This window comes from Bacillus rossius, chromosome 6 (genome assembly GCF_032445375.1).
Source record: "Bacillus rossius redtenbacheri isolate Brsri chromosome 6, Brsri_v3, whole genome shotgun sequence".
Lineage (NCBI taxonomy): Eukaryota > Metazoa > Arthropoda > Insecta > Phasmatodea > Bacillidae > Bacillus > Bacillus rossius.
The window spans coordinates 71345648-71365419 of record NC_086334.1 but is presented as its reverse complement, the minus strand read 5'-3'; the positions used below and the strand labels follow the sequence as shown (position 1 = coordinate 71365419).

At 37.6% G+C, this 19772-nt stretch overlaps 1 protein-coding gene across 8 annotated transcripts in view; it reads right to left on the bottom strand.

Moving 5' to 3' along the window:
* Positions 1–390: 390 nt before the first annotated feature.
* The window catches only part of LOC134533294 (large ribosomal subunit protein mL39), a 191545-nt gene continuing 172163 nt past the window's right edge, over positions 391–19772 (bottom strand). For 5 of the 8 annotated variants that reach the window (XM_063370765.1, XM_063370764.1, XM_063370763.1 and 2 more), the window contains 2 exons: positions 12413–12460; positions 391–546 (listed from right to left, as the gene is read on the bottom strand). In XM_063370765.1, coding sequence (XP_063226835.1) covers positions 457–546; positions 12413–12460 — 138 coding nt within the window. In that variant the 3' untranslated portion in view covers positions 391–456. The remainder of the gene's footprint in view (positions 547–12412; positions 12461–19772) is intronic. The other 3 variants (XM_063370766.1, XM_063370762.1, XR_010075293.1) reach the window with 2 other exon arrangements.

Here is a 19772-nt window from a genome sequence, read left to right as displayed (position 1 = left end):
TGCATAAATTGTTGGAAAATGTAAATAGCAAGAACATAACTACTTTACACTGTAATATAACCAGAGGTTTAATCTTTTTTTGATATTTGTATTTAAAAGAACATATCCTGTGATGTCTTATGATTGTGCAGCAAAAGCAAAACAATTACCCTCCAGAGTAAGAACATTATGTTTGTATTAGTTTCAGCACCATTGTTATGTGCAGTAGTGCTTAAGTTTGTCTGTCTTAACTACAACTGGTCCACGCTGACTCACTTTGTTGAACATGGGGAAAAAGCATGTTTATCTTTCCAAGCTCACAGGGAAAGAAATCAAGGAGAGAAATAATTGCTGTAGTTTGAGTGTGAGGCCTGTTATACTGGGACTGAGGGAAGAAGAGGTGAGACATTATTACTAGCAAAACTTTACTTCATTCTGATCTACAAAGAGTCATGAAACGAACGCAGCAAGAATGCTTCACACGCTCTGCTGGGCCGCCGCCTCATGCTGCTCGTGTTGTCCGGACTGGTCCGTGCCTTGATCGTGGTCTTGCAGCGCGGCGGGGTTCTGCAAGAACACACGTGCTCTCTGCAGCTCTCACAAGAGCATCTTGTCAAGACCCAAACTCTCTGTTTCAAGCACGTCACACTGCTACATATACACCACACCACATTTGACAACTTCTTCAGATTGTTTTTACAGTCAAACCTCATTAATACGAATCCGCTTAGTACGAAATTCCCGTTTATGCGAAGTACTTTCACAGTCCCAGAAAATAAGGAATGCTTTCCTATGTTATTCAGTACTTTTAATACGAAATGCGGTTAATATGAATTACGAAGTTGTTTTGATCCCTTAAGTAGCTGTTAACGTGTATAAGTAAACAGTTAATAGGAATTTCACAGTCGAAGTCTAAAGTATATCACGTCTTCATAACCGTCATGTAGACAAACATGTCTCCAAAGATAGATGTATGTATCTTACAGCGCAAAATGGTCGAAAAACAAGATGAAAAGTTCAACTCTAGTGGCGATGTTAGTAACTAAACTAGAAAAGATGCCATGTTGTAAATGGAAAACGAAAAGGAAAGTACTATATATATTATTATTATTAGTCGTCGGAAATGTACATACGTAGAAGTTTAAACAATCTATGGAAAAAAGTTCTGATATTTTCCATTGTTCACGCACGTGTGTCTTAACCTCAATTTTGATGTGAGTTGTTTTGTAATATAACTGCGAAACGTAAACGCAACGACCTTACATTGCAAGTTAAGTTAAATTATCGAAGAAGTAGACAATGGAGAGAGAACGAAAACTGAAATTGCGAGAGAATTTAACATCCCGCAATCGTAGTCAACAATACTAAAAAATCGTGAAAAGATTGAATCAGCTTTTGCGAGTTCGTGCAAATTATCAACAAGAAAAAGAATGAGAGGCCCAAAACATCAAGAAATGGAAGCTACCTTGTTGCAGTGGTTTGAAGAAATGCGTGCAGCAAACTTGCCTAATTCTGGACCTATGAAGAAAGCAGACTACCTAGCATTGAGGTTAGGAATTTCAGACTTCAAGTTCAGCAATGGTTGGCTACAACGGTTTAAGGATCACAACAATCTTGGCAAAACTATGTGTGGGGAGTCGGCAGCAGTAGATAGGACCAAAGTTAAAGATTGGATACAGACTGCTCAACCAATACTTGATCAGTACTGGCCTTTGATAATTTTGTAATGTGGTAAACAATGCCTATAAGAAAAAAATAGTGCAAACCAGAATTGATGCTTTTTTTAAACCAAATGTTTGAATAGAAAATGTGTCATGAATGCAAGTTTATTGAAATTTGTATTATGTCTTATTCTGTAAGTGTTGCATTGTGTTTGTTTTCTTCAGTGTTTACAAATTGTTATGCATGTAGTGAAGCCAGCTTATACTACCAACAGTGTATATAATTTTTTTTATGGTTGTAAATATAGGTATTTAAAGTTCAATCAATTTTTTTTGTCATGATATCCCAATAGTTTGGTTAATACAAACCCTCGTTATTACAAAGTGCTAAAATTATGGTCCCTTCAGGTTTGTAATAATGAGGGTTGACTGTATATCTAAAACATATAATTTATAATTAAATAAAACTATCAATATTGGCTGTAAATATTTGTCAAGACTATAAGACTAGCTGTGTGTACCCTTCATTATATGATACAATTTATAATTAATTCTATTCAATCCAGGGTGTCATAAGGAAAATGGTTTACAGGCAGTAAAGGAACAAAATAGGCTTTATAGGAAAATGTTTGTAAATGCACACTAAACAGGTATTAGTTACAGCATACCTAACATCCCTATCATAGCTGATACATCATGTGTTATTAATTATTTTGTCCTATGCCAATTGAGCCAATGCAATCGCATGCCACAGTAAAATAAAACAATTCCTTTAAAATATTCAACAAAAGATAGTGCACAAAATTATTATACATTTTGTTTACTTATGATACACATGCTATGATGGTTCAACTATTAACATTTATGTAATATGGTATAATATGGTGGCAAACTCTGGCAAAACACTAAACAAATTTTTAAAAAAATTGATTTTCCCCTTAATTTTGATAGGTAGGTAATGTAAGCACATTAAATAAACATAAGGACCAAACATTACATTAACATTTTTTATACCATACCCTTAAAACTAAATTGCATGTATACAAAATTCATGTAATATCCACATGCAAGAATTGTAGGCTCTGTTATACATGTAGAATTAATTGCTTATTTCATTGTGATACCATAAAAAAAAAAAACAGTTATAGGCACTTAAGACATGAAGTGGGTTCACAAGATTAGCCAATTGTATTGTTTAAGGCATGTAGGTAATGCACCTGAGTAAGTTAGACAAAAGAGGCAGAGAAAATGCATCAGTTTGGCTATGGAGGTAGATTGTCACCACTCACCACCTCCGGCTAGCTCAAAATTAGGTGATGAGTGGAACATACAGGTTAGTAGCAGGTCACGAAGAAATTCTTACTCAATGTTCAATGTATTACCTGTTTTTTTTTTAATTCATGTAAAAACCACACTATATTACGTACAACAGAGTAAATAAAAATTAAATGTACATAAAAAAAGACAAAACCCGGAGCCATCGCCCGACCACTGCCTGCTCAGCCCGCCGCCCGAACAAGACCATCCGGTCCGGTGCTCGGACAATGACTAACTTTACAGTCTTCCTTTCCTTTGTGCGGGCAGTGTCTTGGGCTCGCTGATGTAATTCTCAGCCAATCACGGCGCATGGCAACAGAGGCTTCTACGAAATGCTTACTTCTGTTCCCACGACACAGCGATTTTGTCTCTTTCTCACACTCCCGTGGCCGTGACTCACACGCCTAGCGTGTGAAACAAAGCCTCGGTCATGGAAAAAACGAAGGAGAATTATGTCAGCATGCCTTCCCACACAAAGAAGACCGCAAAAAAATACTTCAAAAAATAAACTTATGCTTTTTAAAAATTAAAACAATAAACCCAGAGAATTTCATTCACAATAATGTCTAAAAAGAAAAAAATTTACATCGCTTGAAAAACTAAACTGAAATATGACCAAAAAATGTAAAACAAATTATTATTACTGGATTGCATGGGAAAGGCTGTAACCGGGTTGTTACAAGATAGAGTGCGATAATAAACAAACACAATTTGGGTTAGTGCCTCGTCGACTTGAAATTAACCCTTTCACTGCTATTGACGAGGGTAGGAGCTCACTATGTTGTTGCTAAGCTGTGTTTGTAGGTGTTGCACCCTCTGTGCTGAACTAATTTTTTTTGAAATCATAAAATTCAGATCCTTCTGTTTGATCGCACTGGCGAAGTTAACATTTTTTATTTTTGGAATTTTATTATTTTCAATTAAAGTTTTTTTTTTAATTTTTAAATTTATAATTTTTAAAAATTTTTATTTTTTTATTTTAATAACTTTTTGTGTTCGTATGTTATCTTTTATATTGAGGTATATGTACATAAAATAAACCACAAATCTTCAAAAGTTTGCTTTTGTGTGGTATATCTCAAAGCAAGGCACAATACATAGTGAAGTATCACAGGTCTTGCAGCAGTAGCGAGTTTCCTTACGTTTCTTGTTCTTTGTGCATACTATACATTTCCTTGTTGGATTTTTCTTAGACGTCATCTCTAATACTGATGGGAAATGTCTTCCGACAAGTCTGGTTGGAGGTTCTTTGTTTGATCGCCTGCCACTTTGAACAGTTTTTCTCTCTTTTGAATGTTTTTCGAGAATTTCTCTTATGAGAGCAAGCTGAAATTGGGCTATTGTTACATTTTTTCCAGTCACTGTTTTGTACAGAATATAAGAATTCAGTACTGCAATGTCTAGGAGGTGAAAGAAAACCTTCTTGTACCATTTTACAGATTTTCGTACACTCTCGATACAGGTGATGATCATGTCAGAACTATCAACTGCTCCCATGTTTTCGTTGTAGTCCACGATGCACTTTGGTTTCATTACCTTTTCTCCATTTTTGCGCGAAATCTCCATCATATCGGCACTATGGCATGTTGTCAACATGTGAACCTCTCGTCGATCACACCACTTTAGCGCTAATAATTGTTCAGACGACCTGAAAGTAGCTTCTCCTTTCTTCAGCTTTTCGTCCATTTTGGGCATTTGCTTCCTTGTTTTACTGACTGTGCCACATGCATTTGTACCATTCCTATGTAGCCATTCAAAAAGGGTAGGACTTGAGTACCACAACATTGCCAGATTTTCCTAGGTTCAATCCTGCCTCTTCAATGTCAGACACAGCACCAGTGTAGATTATAAAATCTAGCACAAAACCAGTGTCACAATCACACAATACAAATATTTTTATACCAAAACAACTTCTTTTTGAGGGAATGTATTGCTTGAAAGATAATCTTCCCTTGAAGAGCAGGAGACTCTCATCAATACACAAGTTGGCAAATGGATTCATTGCAGATCTGAAGGTCTCCCTGAGACTGCCAACAAGTGTGCGAATTTTACATAGCCTATCACCATTCGCAGGAACTTTGTTGTCAGAAAAATGCAACATTCTCAACAATAAAAGAAAACGGTCTCGGCACATGATTTCTGGGAAAGCTGGTGTTTTTAGAAGAGCATCTCGGGACCAATACTCGTTTATGCTGATTTTTTTTGTTCTTGTCATAAGCATGCAGACAGCTAAAAATGTGTACATTTCCTCCCAGTTGGTCTTTGCCCATTTACTGAGGCGGGAATGCTCAGATGGAGAGGTGCTTTCAACAATGAAATCAAAGTACCTATTAGTTTCTGTAGCAATATGCTCCATAACTGACTTTGAAAAAAAATGGTAAAAAAAATCACGAATGTTTTCAGCTTCAGTCAAACAAGTTTGATTACCAGAACTTTTTTCTTCAAAATAATGAATATGAGGCACAAATTCACCCTGTGTCCAAGCTATTTCTTCTGGTTTTATTTGTTTTGCTGTTGGTTCGTATTCCTGCTCTTCATCGCTCGTTTCATTTTCTGACTGTGAACTAGGGAATCTTTGCTTCGCTGGTGATCGTGACGTCAACGTGGAAGGTCCTGGTTGTGATTTATCAGATTCCCAGCCATCGTCCCTGCTTGAAATGCTACTCACATCGTCGCCATCACTATCTGCAAGCATTGCTAGCAGTTCCTCATTTGTGTATTTTTTTTGTGCCATGGGTAAATACTACAAAGAACTCAATCAAAATTTCACATACTGTTTATACAGAACCACTAAAAATACGATCCTCTTCAAAGAACCAAAAACTTGATCAACTGGTATTAAACAACTATGAATAACAAGTAGGCCTTCAGTTTACTCCTAAAGAATTCAAAACAGCGCGAGTTTCGTTATTTCTGCAACCAAACAAGACATACACAATAAGGTGTGAAAATATTTCCCGAGCTCGAAAAAACTAGTAATATAAGCGCTATCTATGAGTGAACAAAAAAAAAATAACTGTCCGAGTTGTAAAGTACAAACACGACACAATCGACTACTGTTCTCTCGAGCATACACACGCGATGTAACACGTACACACTCTGTTGGGAAAGAAAACAGTTACAGTATCTATACTCTCAAACCTCGAATGCAGGCCACGAAGATCGATAAACACTACATAAGTTACAGAAACTGCCACTAGATAGTGTTGGTTTATAGACGTACTTATATGTCTGTAGCAGTGAAAGCGAAAGTAGCGAGACGAATATAGTCGTCCTTCGCACAGGCAACGCTATTTAGATAGGACGGATATATTCGTCCTTAGCACACACAGGACACAATTTACGTACGAATATATTCGTCTGTAGCAGTGAAAGGGTTTAACAGCGAGGCGTGGCACAGAAGCACTGGAATGATCACTACAACCTCCCCCAGGACTGAGCCCATCGTGGGAGCTGAAAGATCTATCACACCACCTCCCTCGCCAGCAATGACGCAGGAAGGTGAGGTAAGTGACCCCCTGGAGTTGACTGTTTGGTTGAGAAGGGAGGTGATCACGGATGTCATTAGGAAGTGACTGAGGTACGATGAGAGGAACTGTAACAGTAAGCAGAATGTGAGGATCAAGTTAAGAGGAGGAGCGTGCCCATGAGTTAGGGAAGCTATCACTTACATATCACCACACACATTCATGTTTGAGAAAACGCTTGTGCAAGTGAGGGCATACCGGTGTTAAGGTTTGAATACTGGTGGAAAATAATGGGCGCCACCACGTGAGTGGGCACGTGGACCCGGCTTGAAACTCTAACTCAGGGCGTTACGTGGCCCGTGTGCGGCGAGATATTAGCCCTCCTAATTTTAAATGCAACACCTGTTCCTAACCAAGCCCGCTCTCAGCGTCGGGCACGCTACTAATTAACCGCAGTGGGCTCTTAGGGCGTCCCACACGCCGCTGACTGGTTAAGGACCCACGTGGCCCCCCCGAACACAAAGACACGTGACTCAATTAAGTTGGTTTTTATTTACTCATGTTACACGCCCTTACACAATCTTTCCTTGATACTGTTATAAAACGCCTGAAGCACGAATCGAATTAGGTGAGGAGCCGAACCCCGCACGTGGTCGCCTCAAGTCGTTACTCCTTACACGGATGACTAAAAACTTCGGAGAGTAAATAATTATTAATTAAACAGTCTCTCCGACAGAGAGAGGCCCCGATGATATAAAGAAAACAATTTGAATAAATTACTTAACAGAACTACTTCTCGGTGAAACAACGGTGATGTCCTCGGGGTGTCTGCAGAGACGTCCGCTCTTGGCCGGCTGTAGAAGGAGACTGGGCTGAGACCCGGGCTTGCGGAAGGCAACATGGCGCCCTTCGCGCCGAACACAATTACCGTTAACAACTTAGCTATTGCGTGCCCCGGGTTATTATTGAAAATAACATAAACTCTTTACGAAAATTAGTACATCACATCCATACCCAGACCGTCTGTAATAATTACTTATATGATAGAAAACAGTTTAAATCAAGTTACGTGCTAGTTCCTCCGCCGCCCGCTAGGGAGCGTCCTTGTCCGTGCTTGCACGTATTTAATTGCAAAACCTCATAATTTAATTAAACAAAAGACACTCACATACATAGCCGTCGTGAAACTATTTTGGGGCAAAAAGAAAAGGATTACAATACTTATTAATACGTATAGGGGTGCGGCGCACTGCAACTAAGTGCCCTCTTGCTGGGCTACCAACACACGCACGCACGCACAAGCGGGAGGTTTGAACGGAGATGGTGGTGTTTGGGGCGGTGGCATATCGGGCTCAATGGGGCCGCAGGCCTGGACGACGTCACAAGCAACAAAACAAGACTCACAGCTAGACTTAGTTTCTGATCTACTGGGCACCATGGTTATCACCATCTGCTGCATGGAGAATGGTTGCCTGCCCTACTCAAAGGCATACAATCAGTAGTTAGAAGTAGTGAGGGGTCAAATCCCAATCCCAAATTCGAATTCCAAACAGTACCTCAAATATACCCCTTGAATCTGAATCTACACTCGCGTGCAACTGAATCTACTCACCCCTCCAGTGTACACAAAAAAAAGTACTCTTTTTTTTAATGGTTTTTCCAATCTTTACAAACCATTTTCTTTTTGACAGCCTAATATTTTGCTTTAAAAGGACTCCGTTATCATTAAAAACTATACAATATTTTTTTAATTAATGTGATCTGAACATAAGCATAGCAAAATGCACTTTGTTGGTTACCACGAGTTGTGTGTCGAAATAATCCCAAAGACCAATATTTCTCATCAGTCGCTCATCAGACATTGACCTGCACACATCTCTGCAAGTTTCATCCACTGATTTCGCAAAACCATGGATACTACGCCAGAAGAAACCTCACAAGTTGTTGCTTTGTAGCAAGCAGGCTGCAGTCAACAAGAAGTCACCCATCAGCTGACCTTAAGCCACTCTGCTTTCTTAAGAGTATTCAGGACGTTTCAGGAAACTGGTACCTTCACTAGGAGACAACATACCAGCCAGCACCGGTGCACATCTGATAGCCCAGTCAACGAAGGCCAAAAAATCTCAAATGGGGGAAATAATTTGTGCAGTCGCAAATTTTTGTACAGTGGTAGGGGAAAGATCCATGAACAACATACTAAAAATCCTGACCCGTGGGTTGCGAGCGGGGGGGTGGGGGAGCATTTAACTGTCATTGGTTTACGTTTTTCATTAATAAATCCAAAACCGTCGCCTCTAGCGAAAACATGTTTGTATACAAAATTAAAGTACATAAAATTTACTACAAAAAAGTTAAAATTAATTTTTCTCTAGGATGTATAGTTTTCGAGCTGCAAGGAATATAAAATCCGAATTATTAAACAAATGTGTTTGAATTATACGAAATTAATTTTTAATGTTAAATTTATTGGGTTCAGACTGAATATTAAATTTATGTACAACATCTAAGTGAAGTAGTGGATACATTTTTTTTGTGTTATATGGAGAGGGGTCTTGAGGGTGTGTACGAGGAAGGATGCTTGGGGCAGGAAGGGGGTTGGAATGAGGTCATGCACCACCCTCCTTTGCGCGTCTACCTCCTTTCATTTTTCCGTCCCTACCATCACAACACATTTCACGTCCTGTTGACAGTTATTTTCCGGGGTCGGGCCAAAGTGTTGCGTTGTCCCGTCGGGGTTTGGCGCGTACCTGGAGGATGCAAAGATGGACTCTCAAACTGCCAGTTCCTCCCCGGCCTCAGCTAATTCGTGCACATGAGTGGAAAAAATAACTTTACCATGCTCATAATCATATAGTTGGGTTATTTTAAGACTATTACGTGAGTGCTTATTTGCAGTAAACCAACAAACAATGGGTGACAAGTGTTTAATTTGTGAGTGTGATGTCATCAATGACCATTGTAAAATTGGTGAAAAAGGGATTGGTAAATGCAAGTGATCTAAAAAAAGATGGAAAAGCTGAAGGTTTCAGGAACAAGAAACATGGTGTTCATCAATTTTGCAGAAAAGAGTACACTAGAGCTGACTCAATTAAAAGATTTATGAGTAAAGCTCTTTCAGAGCAACAGCTTTCAATTTCGCATGGTGCCCCCCGTTTGCGTTCAACTGAAGTGAAATTTAATTTTAAAATTAACTGTTTTGTAGGGAAGCTATTGACTATGAATTTCATAAGAAACAGAATAAAAACACACAAAATCTACGGCAAAAGGTTTACAATGTTCAATCCATCAGTTACGACAACACAATTACAGTTCGAGCACAGGAAAGAAGGGATGAATGGGGAGACACCATCCTAAGACGTATCAGTTCAGTAGGGAATCTACATGCTGCAGATACTATATATCATGAGGATTGCTATAAAAAGTTTTTTATAGCCTCACCACCTACATCTAGAAAAAGAGGACGCCCTGAAGATGAAGAAATTTCTGAATCAATGGAGGAGATATTCAGTTACATAGAAGGAAATGACTGCCAGTTCTCCTTGGACGAGCTGTTGGAGAAAGTTTCTGGAACCACACCTCATATAAAAACAATCAAGGAAAGAATGAGAGAAAAATATGGGAACTGCATTGTTTTCAGCACAATTCACACCCGAAAAATAGTTGTTTTCTTTCGTAGAGCAGGAGAAAAAATTTTGAATGATATGTGGTATTCTTCGAGGAAGATATTGAATCACTGGCATATGACAATTCTGTTTTTCCACCCTGTGACATATTCTGCAGAGGGGCTGAGGAAATGGTACCCCCTATACTCCGTGTCTTCATGAATTTCATTTCAGCAAAAAAAAAAGAGGAAAACAGAAAATTGAAAAGAAGCTGACAGCTATATCCCATGCCCTCATTGCTGCCATTCACATTCGATCTTTCATATCTCCTATTCTACATGCTGTAGCTCTGTTCATTCACAGAAAGTTTGGATCAAAAAATTTGGTCAATTTACTTGCTGGTTTAGGATACAGTGGAAATTATCATAAAGCTCAGCAGCTGGAGCTATCAACTGTCTACCACATCGAAGAGCCTGTTCCAAGTTAGCATTCTGTCAATATATTTTTGACAATGCAGATTTCAATGTCTACACAATGGATGGCTGGAATACTTTTCATAGCATTGGAGGCATCAAATGCATCACACCTGCCTCAGCTCTTTCACCAACTGAAGAGGTCCAGAGGCTCGGCTCCCTCTGCCACAGAAGTAGGCCACCTAGGAGTTATGGAACTTCAGACCTTTGATCATCGGACAAACAATGCATTACGGCAGATTACTGGAACCGAGGAGAGGATGGATTGCTCACCCCAGTAACAACCCAAGAAAAAGTAGCACCTGAAGCGATATTGAAAAGCATCTTTTGCCGATGTTCTACTGGGTCTGGGGGACGATGTGGATGCAGAAAAGCCGGCATTCCATGCACCATGGTGTGCGACGCATGCCATGGTACATGTACGAATGGTGTGCACCATTACTCGATCTACAAGACGATGATGATTCATATGTGTGTGTTTGAAATGTAGGTATACACATTTAAGATAATATTTGTTTTTTAAATAAGTGCCTATGCCGTTCTTTCTATTAGTTCTAAATTTATTTTTACATAAAAAATTAATTTTTTACCATTCAAACTTTTTTTTAAATAATTGAGATTTTATATTCCTTTCAAATCGCAAACTATATGTACATCCTATAGAAAAATTAATTAGACCTTTTATGTAGTAAATTTTATGTACTTTCATTTTGTATATAAATGTGTTTTCGCTAGAGGCCACGGTTTTCGATTTATTCCAGAAAAACGCTAACAAGTGACAGTTAAATGCTCCCCCACCCCCCCCACTCAAAACCCACCGGTCAGGATTTTTAGTATGTTGTTCATGGGTCTCCTCCCTACCACTGTACAAAAATTTGCGATTACATGAATTATTTTCCCTATTTTGTCTTCGTTGACTGGGGTATGAGAAGGACAATCGCTTTACAGTCTCAACTTCACTGCAAAATCACCATGTCACAGGCACCAATATGCAACATGAGCCGAGACAAGGCAAGGGGAGCTAATATAAAATATTAATCAATAAAGTTTTGTTTGTTTTTCTAGTATATTATATTGTAATTTAATTTTAAATATCTCCAAATTATTTTGCATGCATTTAAAAAAAAAATGCATTATAAATAAAAAATACTGAAGAAAAGTTCATGATAATCATTGTACAGTAAAAACATTAGGCTTTCAAAAAGGAAGTGTTGTGTGAAAAACAGTTAAGCTATTTTTAAAAAATACACCATTTTGTGCACACTAGAGGGGTGAGTCAATTTAGTTGCACGCGAGTGTAGGTGTAAGGGTCGAAAATAAAATAATGTACACGAAATAAAAAACTTTAACTATGGTTTTGAAACATTAAACCTTTTAAATATTTGTTTCATAAACTAAGTTTCCAGAACCAATACATATTGCAATTTTATTTATATAATTACATGTTAAATTACAATATTTGGGGAATGTTAAAAGGATAGGTATGAAGGAAAAAAGTTTACCTAGTATAATTCAGAGGTTATCAGTGTTGAATTTTTTAATCTACTTTATATTATTTCCTCTAATATTTTTCTTTGGTCTCTTTCCGCAAACATCAGATCCTTCAAATACTAAGAATTTGATGATATTTGAGGATTTAAGTATCTGACTGGCCCATCCCTAGATAGAAGTGTATGCTTCATCGCCACATCAGAACATCTGAATGTGGAAACCACAATTCACACAAACTGCGGACAATAAGCGAGGCTGAAGAGACAACATGTGTGTAACCTCAACTTTATACTTTCACTGTGCAACCTGGCCTTCTAAACTAGCTATATATCCCTACACTATAACATTATTTCCACAGGTCTATCTCTATGCAATGAATGTAATTAACCATTAACACTGACGGTACAACAAATTAAACTTACCAAATTTCTGGCTCTCTTTTCCAGTATGCTGTAGGCAAAGTGATTTAGCTGCAGGAAAAAAAAAAGAAATACAAATTTTAAATATTTTAGACTAATGCATCAACCACCTTAATGCACACATACTACAACAAAAAAAATTTCTTAGATACATCATCTTTGCTCCCCGTTTCCCTCCCCCGAGCTGTGTACCAAACTCGAGACTAGAGGACTGCGGCACGGCCTGTAGCTGGTGACGGGTCAGGTTACTGCACTGCCTGTCCACCCTCTTCACTGACTCCCACCCGCCCAGGGCCAGCACAGCTGACCACCTGCGTAGTGTAGAGCCACCACACATTCCCACCCCGTGGGAGTGCTACGAAACTGACAGTTCCACCAGCACATTATATGCAGTGTAATTTTTCTTAATGAAGCGAGCCAAACTTCACAAACTTAAGATGCAATGTATTTCATTTTATAGTTCCTTGAACTCACGAGGATTTACAAGATAATCAATTTTCCTTGTCGATCTTGCCATTACTTTATCAGTCATCTTCAGTATTTGTGGCACGGTTTAGTAATCTATCTGTGCAGAAGTTTTTTTTATAACAGAATTTAGATATGAATATTCTTGATTTGTATTTTTGCATTTAAAATTGAAAACACAGTGTTTTATCGCATAAATGTCACATATTTTATACTAAAATCAAGTTTGAAAAGTAGGGGTTATACTTTTATGCGAAAAAAAAATTTTTTTGTGAGGTAAAGTTATTTATGAAAACAAAATCCATTCGTGGAAAGTAAGTTTATTTAAAAAGAGGATTAATACAAGATCACGCCAAACAATTTAACTTAATAAGTCATGCAACAAAAACCTTTCTTCAACTTTAAATAGAAAAACGAAACCTGTGACTCGAATGCGAGCCTGAACTAACGCATAACTACAGTAGAGCACCCCTCAACCGTAATTCCCACAAACGGAACTCCCGATATCCGGAACTAATTTTCCAAAAAAATTAAAATATTACAAAACATCTCCAAAACATTTCCGCACTGGAACGAGGTTTTTTTGCTTTTGCCTGACTGAACATGTCTTGTAGGCGCGCGCACGTCTGTCAGAGAGCTAATTATAGCCAGTCTTTCCCGCACATTGCGTAAATACACCGCTGGTTTTCGCGTCGGACGTGAATTACTATAAAGATGTTTATGCTATAAGTAGTTTTATTATGTCAAGTAAACGGAAAATTCCGGCCGGCCCGAGAATGTACACCGAGTCCCACTATACACGCTGACACACGTGATAGCCAGTAACATTTACTTCCAACGTGTGATGCTTTCAGTTTGTAGACAATAATTTAGTGTACAAATATGTATTATGCACATATTTATACGTTAATATATGGTTAAACAGTCTACATTTACCTGTATTTCTCTATCTGTGTTTTTAAACGAGATGCTTGAAGTGTTATTCTTGTGTATGTGAAATGTAAACTGTGTGTGGCAGTGACTATACACTCTTCAGGAAGTGTGAATCACTAGCACGTCAGCACATAAGTAACACAACACTGCAGCTGTAGTCCTACTACCTCCCCCGAACCCTCATCATCATCCTCTTCGTTCACGCACGCACCCACCCACAGAGATAAGAAACACCCGCTTGCCAGCTTACTTGAATGAAGGTCATTCAACCGGCCCGGAGGCCGGCCCTACCGCAACTCGCCTTACCCGGAATTTTCCCATAACCGGAATAGACCTCCCCCCAATGATTCCGGTTGAGGGGTGCTCTACTGTATCATCGTAGTACACACTTACCATGAAAGAGTGTGGGCCATCAAATGTAGTTAACTCGGCACTCAACAGAGAGTGCGCGTTGCATGTAATTGGCAAGATATAATGATATTCGACTACGTGTGCGCTAGACATCTGCAAATTGTGATTTTTCCTTTCGAATCGAATTCGAATCGAATTTCAAAAAAATTCACGAGTTTCGAATTTTTTTCGAATCGAATTTGAGAATATAAAAAGAAAATTGAAAAAAAAAAAAAAATTAAAAAAGCGGGAAAGTGAAAATAAAGGGAAGACCATAAAAAGTATTACAGTTTACCATATTTAGCATGTTTGACTTTCAAGGATAAAAATATTAATAAAAATATCACAGCATTAGGAAGTTGTACAAAAAAAAATAACAAATTTACCGTTTTTATCACTTAAGCATCGCACATTTTATTCTAACATCAAGTTTGAAAATTAGGGGTGAGACCGTGGGTGCTACTATTATGCAAGAAAAAAAAACACATGTATAGTAATACATAAAAACAAAACCTATTAATGGAAAGTACATTTATTTAAAAAATAAAAAGTAGACTTTGCGAGAGCACGCCAAATAATTAATGAGTAATGCAATAAAACCATTTTATTCAACGTAAAAAAAGAAACCCGTAACAAGAACGTGATTTGTAACTATACGCATAACGCAAGGTAAGTAAAATAGGAGGTAGGCCATTCCGGGCTCGCGCGCTTTTATTTCCCCTCCTCCGCCGCACGCCGTGACGTCACTTGGGGGACACGAGACTCGCCGCTTTAGCGATCAACAATCAGCAATATAGCAGTTGTTAGTTCGTTATGACTTTTGTTCAGTGACATGGACGTTATTGTGTTGTGAATAGTTTTCCGTACTATTTTCTAAAACACTTAACGATATTCTATTTAATATCTTTCATCCTTTTCGTATGCTTGTGTAGCTATTTATCCGTGAATATTTTGCATCGTTTTCGAACATGTTTGACGTTTCGTAAACAAAATTTGTGTGAGTGTCGGGAAATGTTTCCTGAACTTTTCACAGTATTTCCTAGAAATAATTTTATTTTTAGTTATCCTGTTCAACAATGAGTAAAAGCAATCACAACTGTGCAATAGCAAGCTGCAGTAACTATGGACGCAAGACTTCAGACATTATTTACCATCGTTTTCCTACAAATTTCGAACTTCAAAAGGTGTGGGTATCACGATGCAAGCGGGAAGATAAATTTAATATTAGCAATGCTCGCGTGTGTTCAGTCCACTTTCTTTCAGAAGACTATGAGCGAGACTTAAGGAACGAGCTTTTGGGCTTGCCAGTAAGGAAGAAGTTGCGACCGAATGCAATTCCTTCCCAACAAATACCCAATTGGCATGCACAACAAATAGTGTCAACAAAGGAACCATCGGAAGAGCAGGTAATTTACGTTATTGTTTGGTTAATTATAACTTTATAATTTGGCGTTATTTGTTATAGTAAACTAGTCTTCAAAACCTTCTACATTCTCTTGACCTTATGTATGATTTTAGCTCAATAATGTATGTAGATTTTTATCAGGTACGCCATTCCCTCAAATGTTAGAAATTTAAACTACTAACTTTTAATAGAGAGTTGAATAGAGAAATAACTATTTCTTAAGTATATATTTTAATACACCAATTAAAACTGCTATAGGGTCTTTTTTCATTATGACAGCTGGCAGGTCAAGTTTATGTAGGGAGGGTCGCAGGCTTCAAAATAAAACATAGAGTGACTTCAATTTATTAAGTGACACGTCAGTAAACAAGTGGTTGGAGTATTTTACAATATTCGGGTCTCGCCGCTGTAAACATGTTAAAGATTAATTTTTAAAATGATAGGATCAATTTTATGACCTATAGTAAATTAATATATTTTAGCTTTAAACAATAAATATGTATAATATTTTCTTAAATATCATCAGATTATAATGTCACAATTCAGTGGAATTTAAAGAGACCCTGTAATAACACTTATTAAATAAAACTTACAATTGCATTTTTGATAATTTTTTTACATAAATCCATTATTTGTACATCAAATAAATGGGGTCAGTGAAAAAAATCAGTTCTTAGTTATTTTTTAGGTAGATATTGATTTTATATACACCTATATTTATTTTATTGTATATACTGAGATACCATTTTCATGTGACGAGGTTCGTGGATATTATTCCAGCCATGGTATGATTCAATTAATTAGCACTTCAGTAGTGTTGAAGTGTTTCAGAGCATACTCCTGCTAATATCTTGTAGGTAATAAGGTAATGTCCTATTAAGCCTTTAGGCATTATCACATGAGATAAAACTCATATCTTTCTATATTCCTTGTTAGATTATTATTAGAGCCAAGATTATATGGTTTTATTTTGAACCTGATTTTGTCATTTAAAACCACACATTTCTTTGTTATTTCGTCTTTTAAAAAAAATATGTTTTTTTTAAGCTATTCATGGTACTTACACAATATATTTCACGATTGTGACATAAAAAATAGCAGTTGGGCCTATTGTGTTGTTTAGAATCACATGTAATCAACATTTTAATGTTCTTGTTAAACATTTTCTCTTAAAAAGTACCGTACATTCTCAGGAACCGTCAAAAAATCTGACATTTTGGCACCAAAACAAAAATAATTGAGGAAAAAATGGTAAACCTGACAATAAAAGCTTATAAAAAGCCATTATTTAACACGCAGCATATATTTAGTGTGGATTTATAATAATCATACTAATGTTCGTATAAGAAGAGAAAAAAAAATCGGACATTCTGCCTAACAATACGGCAGCAGTAGCTTGTGCAATGTAAGTGGGAGCGCGGGAATATCGTCTAGACAGGCTGGCGGCAGCACAGGCGGCGTATGCATGACGTCATACGGCTTACCTCTCCTTCCCTTGTTCCCTAGATCATTCTTCAAGGTTCATCCCAACCAGGCATACAAATCATCGTGTCTCTCTCCCCCTTCTCCGTCAACGTCCTTTGGCATGTGAAACTGTCAACATTCTTCCTCCCCTTCTCCAAACTGCGTGCGACGAAAGCCAGGTTTGTATAGTACATTTCTGGTAAAATGAAACTAATTTAAGGGGCCCCGCGACAGCCATTTACTGTTAATTGTTTTGATACAATTTGTTTGTTAGTTACACAACATTATTTCTGCTGGAAAATCACTGAAACTTCAAAATTTCTTTTGTAACCCTTCTTCCTCCTTAATTGGAAGAGGGGTTGCGTCCCCGACTCACTCTGGGCGCGAAGGGAAAAAATAAATATTAAAACCAGGCATTAAACAATATAAATTCCCCACACCACTGCCCAGGGGTCAGGCCAAAAAAATTCAAAGGATATAATAGTAGAGTAACCATTAAACAAACAAGAGGCAAGACTTTGGACGTATGTTATTAAAAAATAGAAATTTGCAAAAATAATTTTTACTATACATAACCATACAAGCTTAGTTACAAAAGCTGACGTTAATAATGGCAGCATCTTATCCCCATTTGCGATACTAACAATAACCTTTAAAAAATCGTAAAAATATAAATACTGATAACAACAAGTATAAAAATATATAAGGGCGCGAGGCGTGGCCACTATAAAATATCAAAATTTACTGACTGCCCTAATACCAAAAATCAAACAAGACAATCAATACAAATATATAAAAAATCTACAAAAATAATACTGAAGTACAAACAAATTATTTAAATAAAGTTCTTAAACTCTCAATCAACGGTTTAGTCTTTCTTCAGATGTTCGTTGCTAAAGACTTGCCAAAAAAACAAAGTTAATATCCTAGGCGTGCGCTGGCTTCCTGACCTTCCTCACCAACTCCAGAGTCTAATGCCACGCCGGGCCATAGGTACGAATTCACAAAGGCGTGAACGATGATCGAAAAAAAAATATCTTATTTTTAAGGGAAATGTAGCAAAAACTCTTCACGTAACATAACCATGTTACCACAGAAGTATTTATCATCAGCTTCAAACAAAGTCTTACTTCTTTATTAACTTGCCAATGATTTTATAAAAACGTAGAATGGCCGCACCAACCAACATCAGGCTGCGCATGTAGTCCAATACCGATCGCATACTTTTAATAATACTGCACAAGCTGATATATTAGCTAAATGCAACTTTAAGTATGCCAATTCCGAAGACAAACTCTCAAAAACAAATTCCAAAATGTTCGTTTCTTCCAAACTTATACTTTTATTACAACTACAGGCAAACGGGCGACCTTTTTTAAAAAAATCCCACACTGGAACAACGTGTGAAAACAAATGGGCCTCTTCACCAAACTGGCTAATAAAAGTTCCGTCCAAATAAAATTTAGTATGGGAAAATACACAGTTCACTAGGTTTGCCAAAAACCAGTGCAGCACCACGAGGGTAAAAATCAAAATTGCGGCCTCTCTTTACCTTGATAAGTTCAGTATCACAGGGCAATCCATTGCCCTGTCACCCAGCGTGGAGCCTCCAGCCCAATACTCTTCGTCGCCCGTTGCCGTCCGGCACACCAGTCCGCGCCGTCACATGGCTCTGTCCTCGACGGTCGCTCGGCACGCACTCCCCAGCTGATTTTTTTCTTCCCGGCAAGCCGAATGTCTGACGTCGTCAGCCAACCGCCGGGCGCTCACCAAGTGGTATTTACGTGAAACACAATCGATATTCTTAAACTCATAATCGATAGCTACCAAACGGCGTATAACTAATTAACAGAAACAAATATAATTAAAAAAAATTTACAGATAAATTAACATTAATTAAAAAAGGCGTAAAAATACGTGAAATAAAAACCATATAAAACTAGAGACCAGCAACAAAAATAAATTACAAGTAAAATGTGGCCCTGCCGGCCACAACCTCCGCCTTGAACAAAAAAAAAATTTAAACAGCAATCTTAAAAAACTAAAACGTCAAAAAAAAAACCTTGGACTTGGAGACAAAGTATTCTCAAAAACTTCTAATCCAACAAACCAGCCCAAACTCAAACAAACAAACCTGCAACAAGGAAAACTTGCCTCCAAAGCCTCAGTCAAAATTTCAACGCTCAAAAAAAAAAAAAAAACAAGAGAAGGATTTTCCAACAAGTAACGGAAAAGACAAACTAAACTCACAAACCGAACAAACGGGATCTAAGTATGCCAAAACAAAACAAACAAGCTCCAAAGTCAAGACCGAAACGTATTAGACAAAACCTTCTCTCTCAAAATAATCAATAACTAAAGGTTGCAAACTAAAGCAAAGAACTATAAAAACAATAACCTCACAGGAAAAAAATCAAAACCATCACTGGAAATCTAAAAGACCACTAAAATTCCTGGTGCTGATCCTGCTCCCGCAGCTTGCAAATTAGCGTAAACCTGTTCTTTGGGAAGTTTATAAATCCAAGAAACTGCCATTATTAAAAAAATCAAAAAAGTCAGCAAAATCGCAAAAGTCCAAAGTCTCTGCCAAGCAGAGTTGCGCAGGTTGTAACCCTTCTTCCTCCTTAATTGGAAGAGGGGTTGCGTCCCCGACTCACTCTGGGCGCGAAGGGAAAAAATAAATATTAAAACCAGGCATTAAACAAT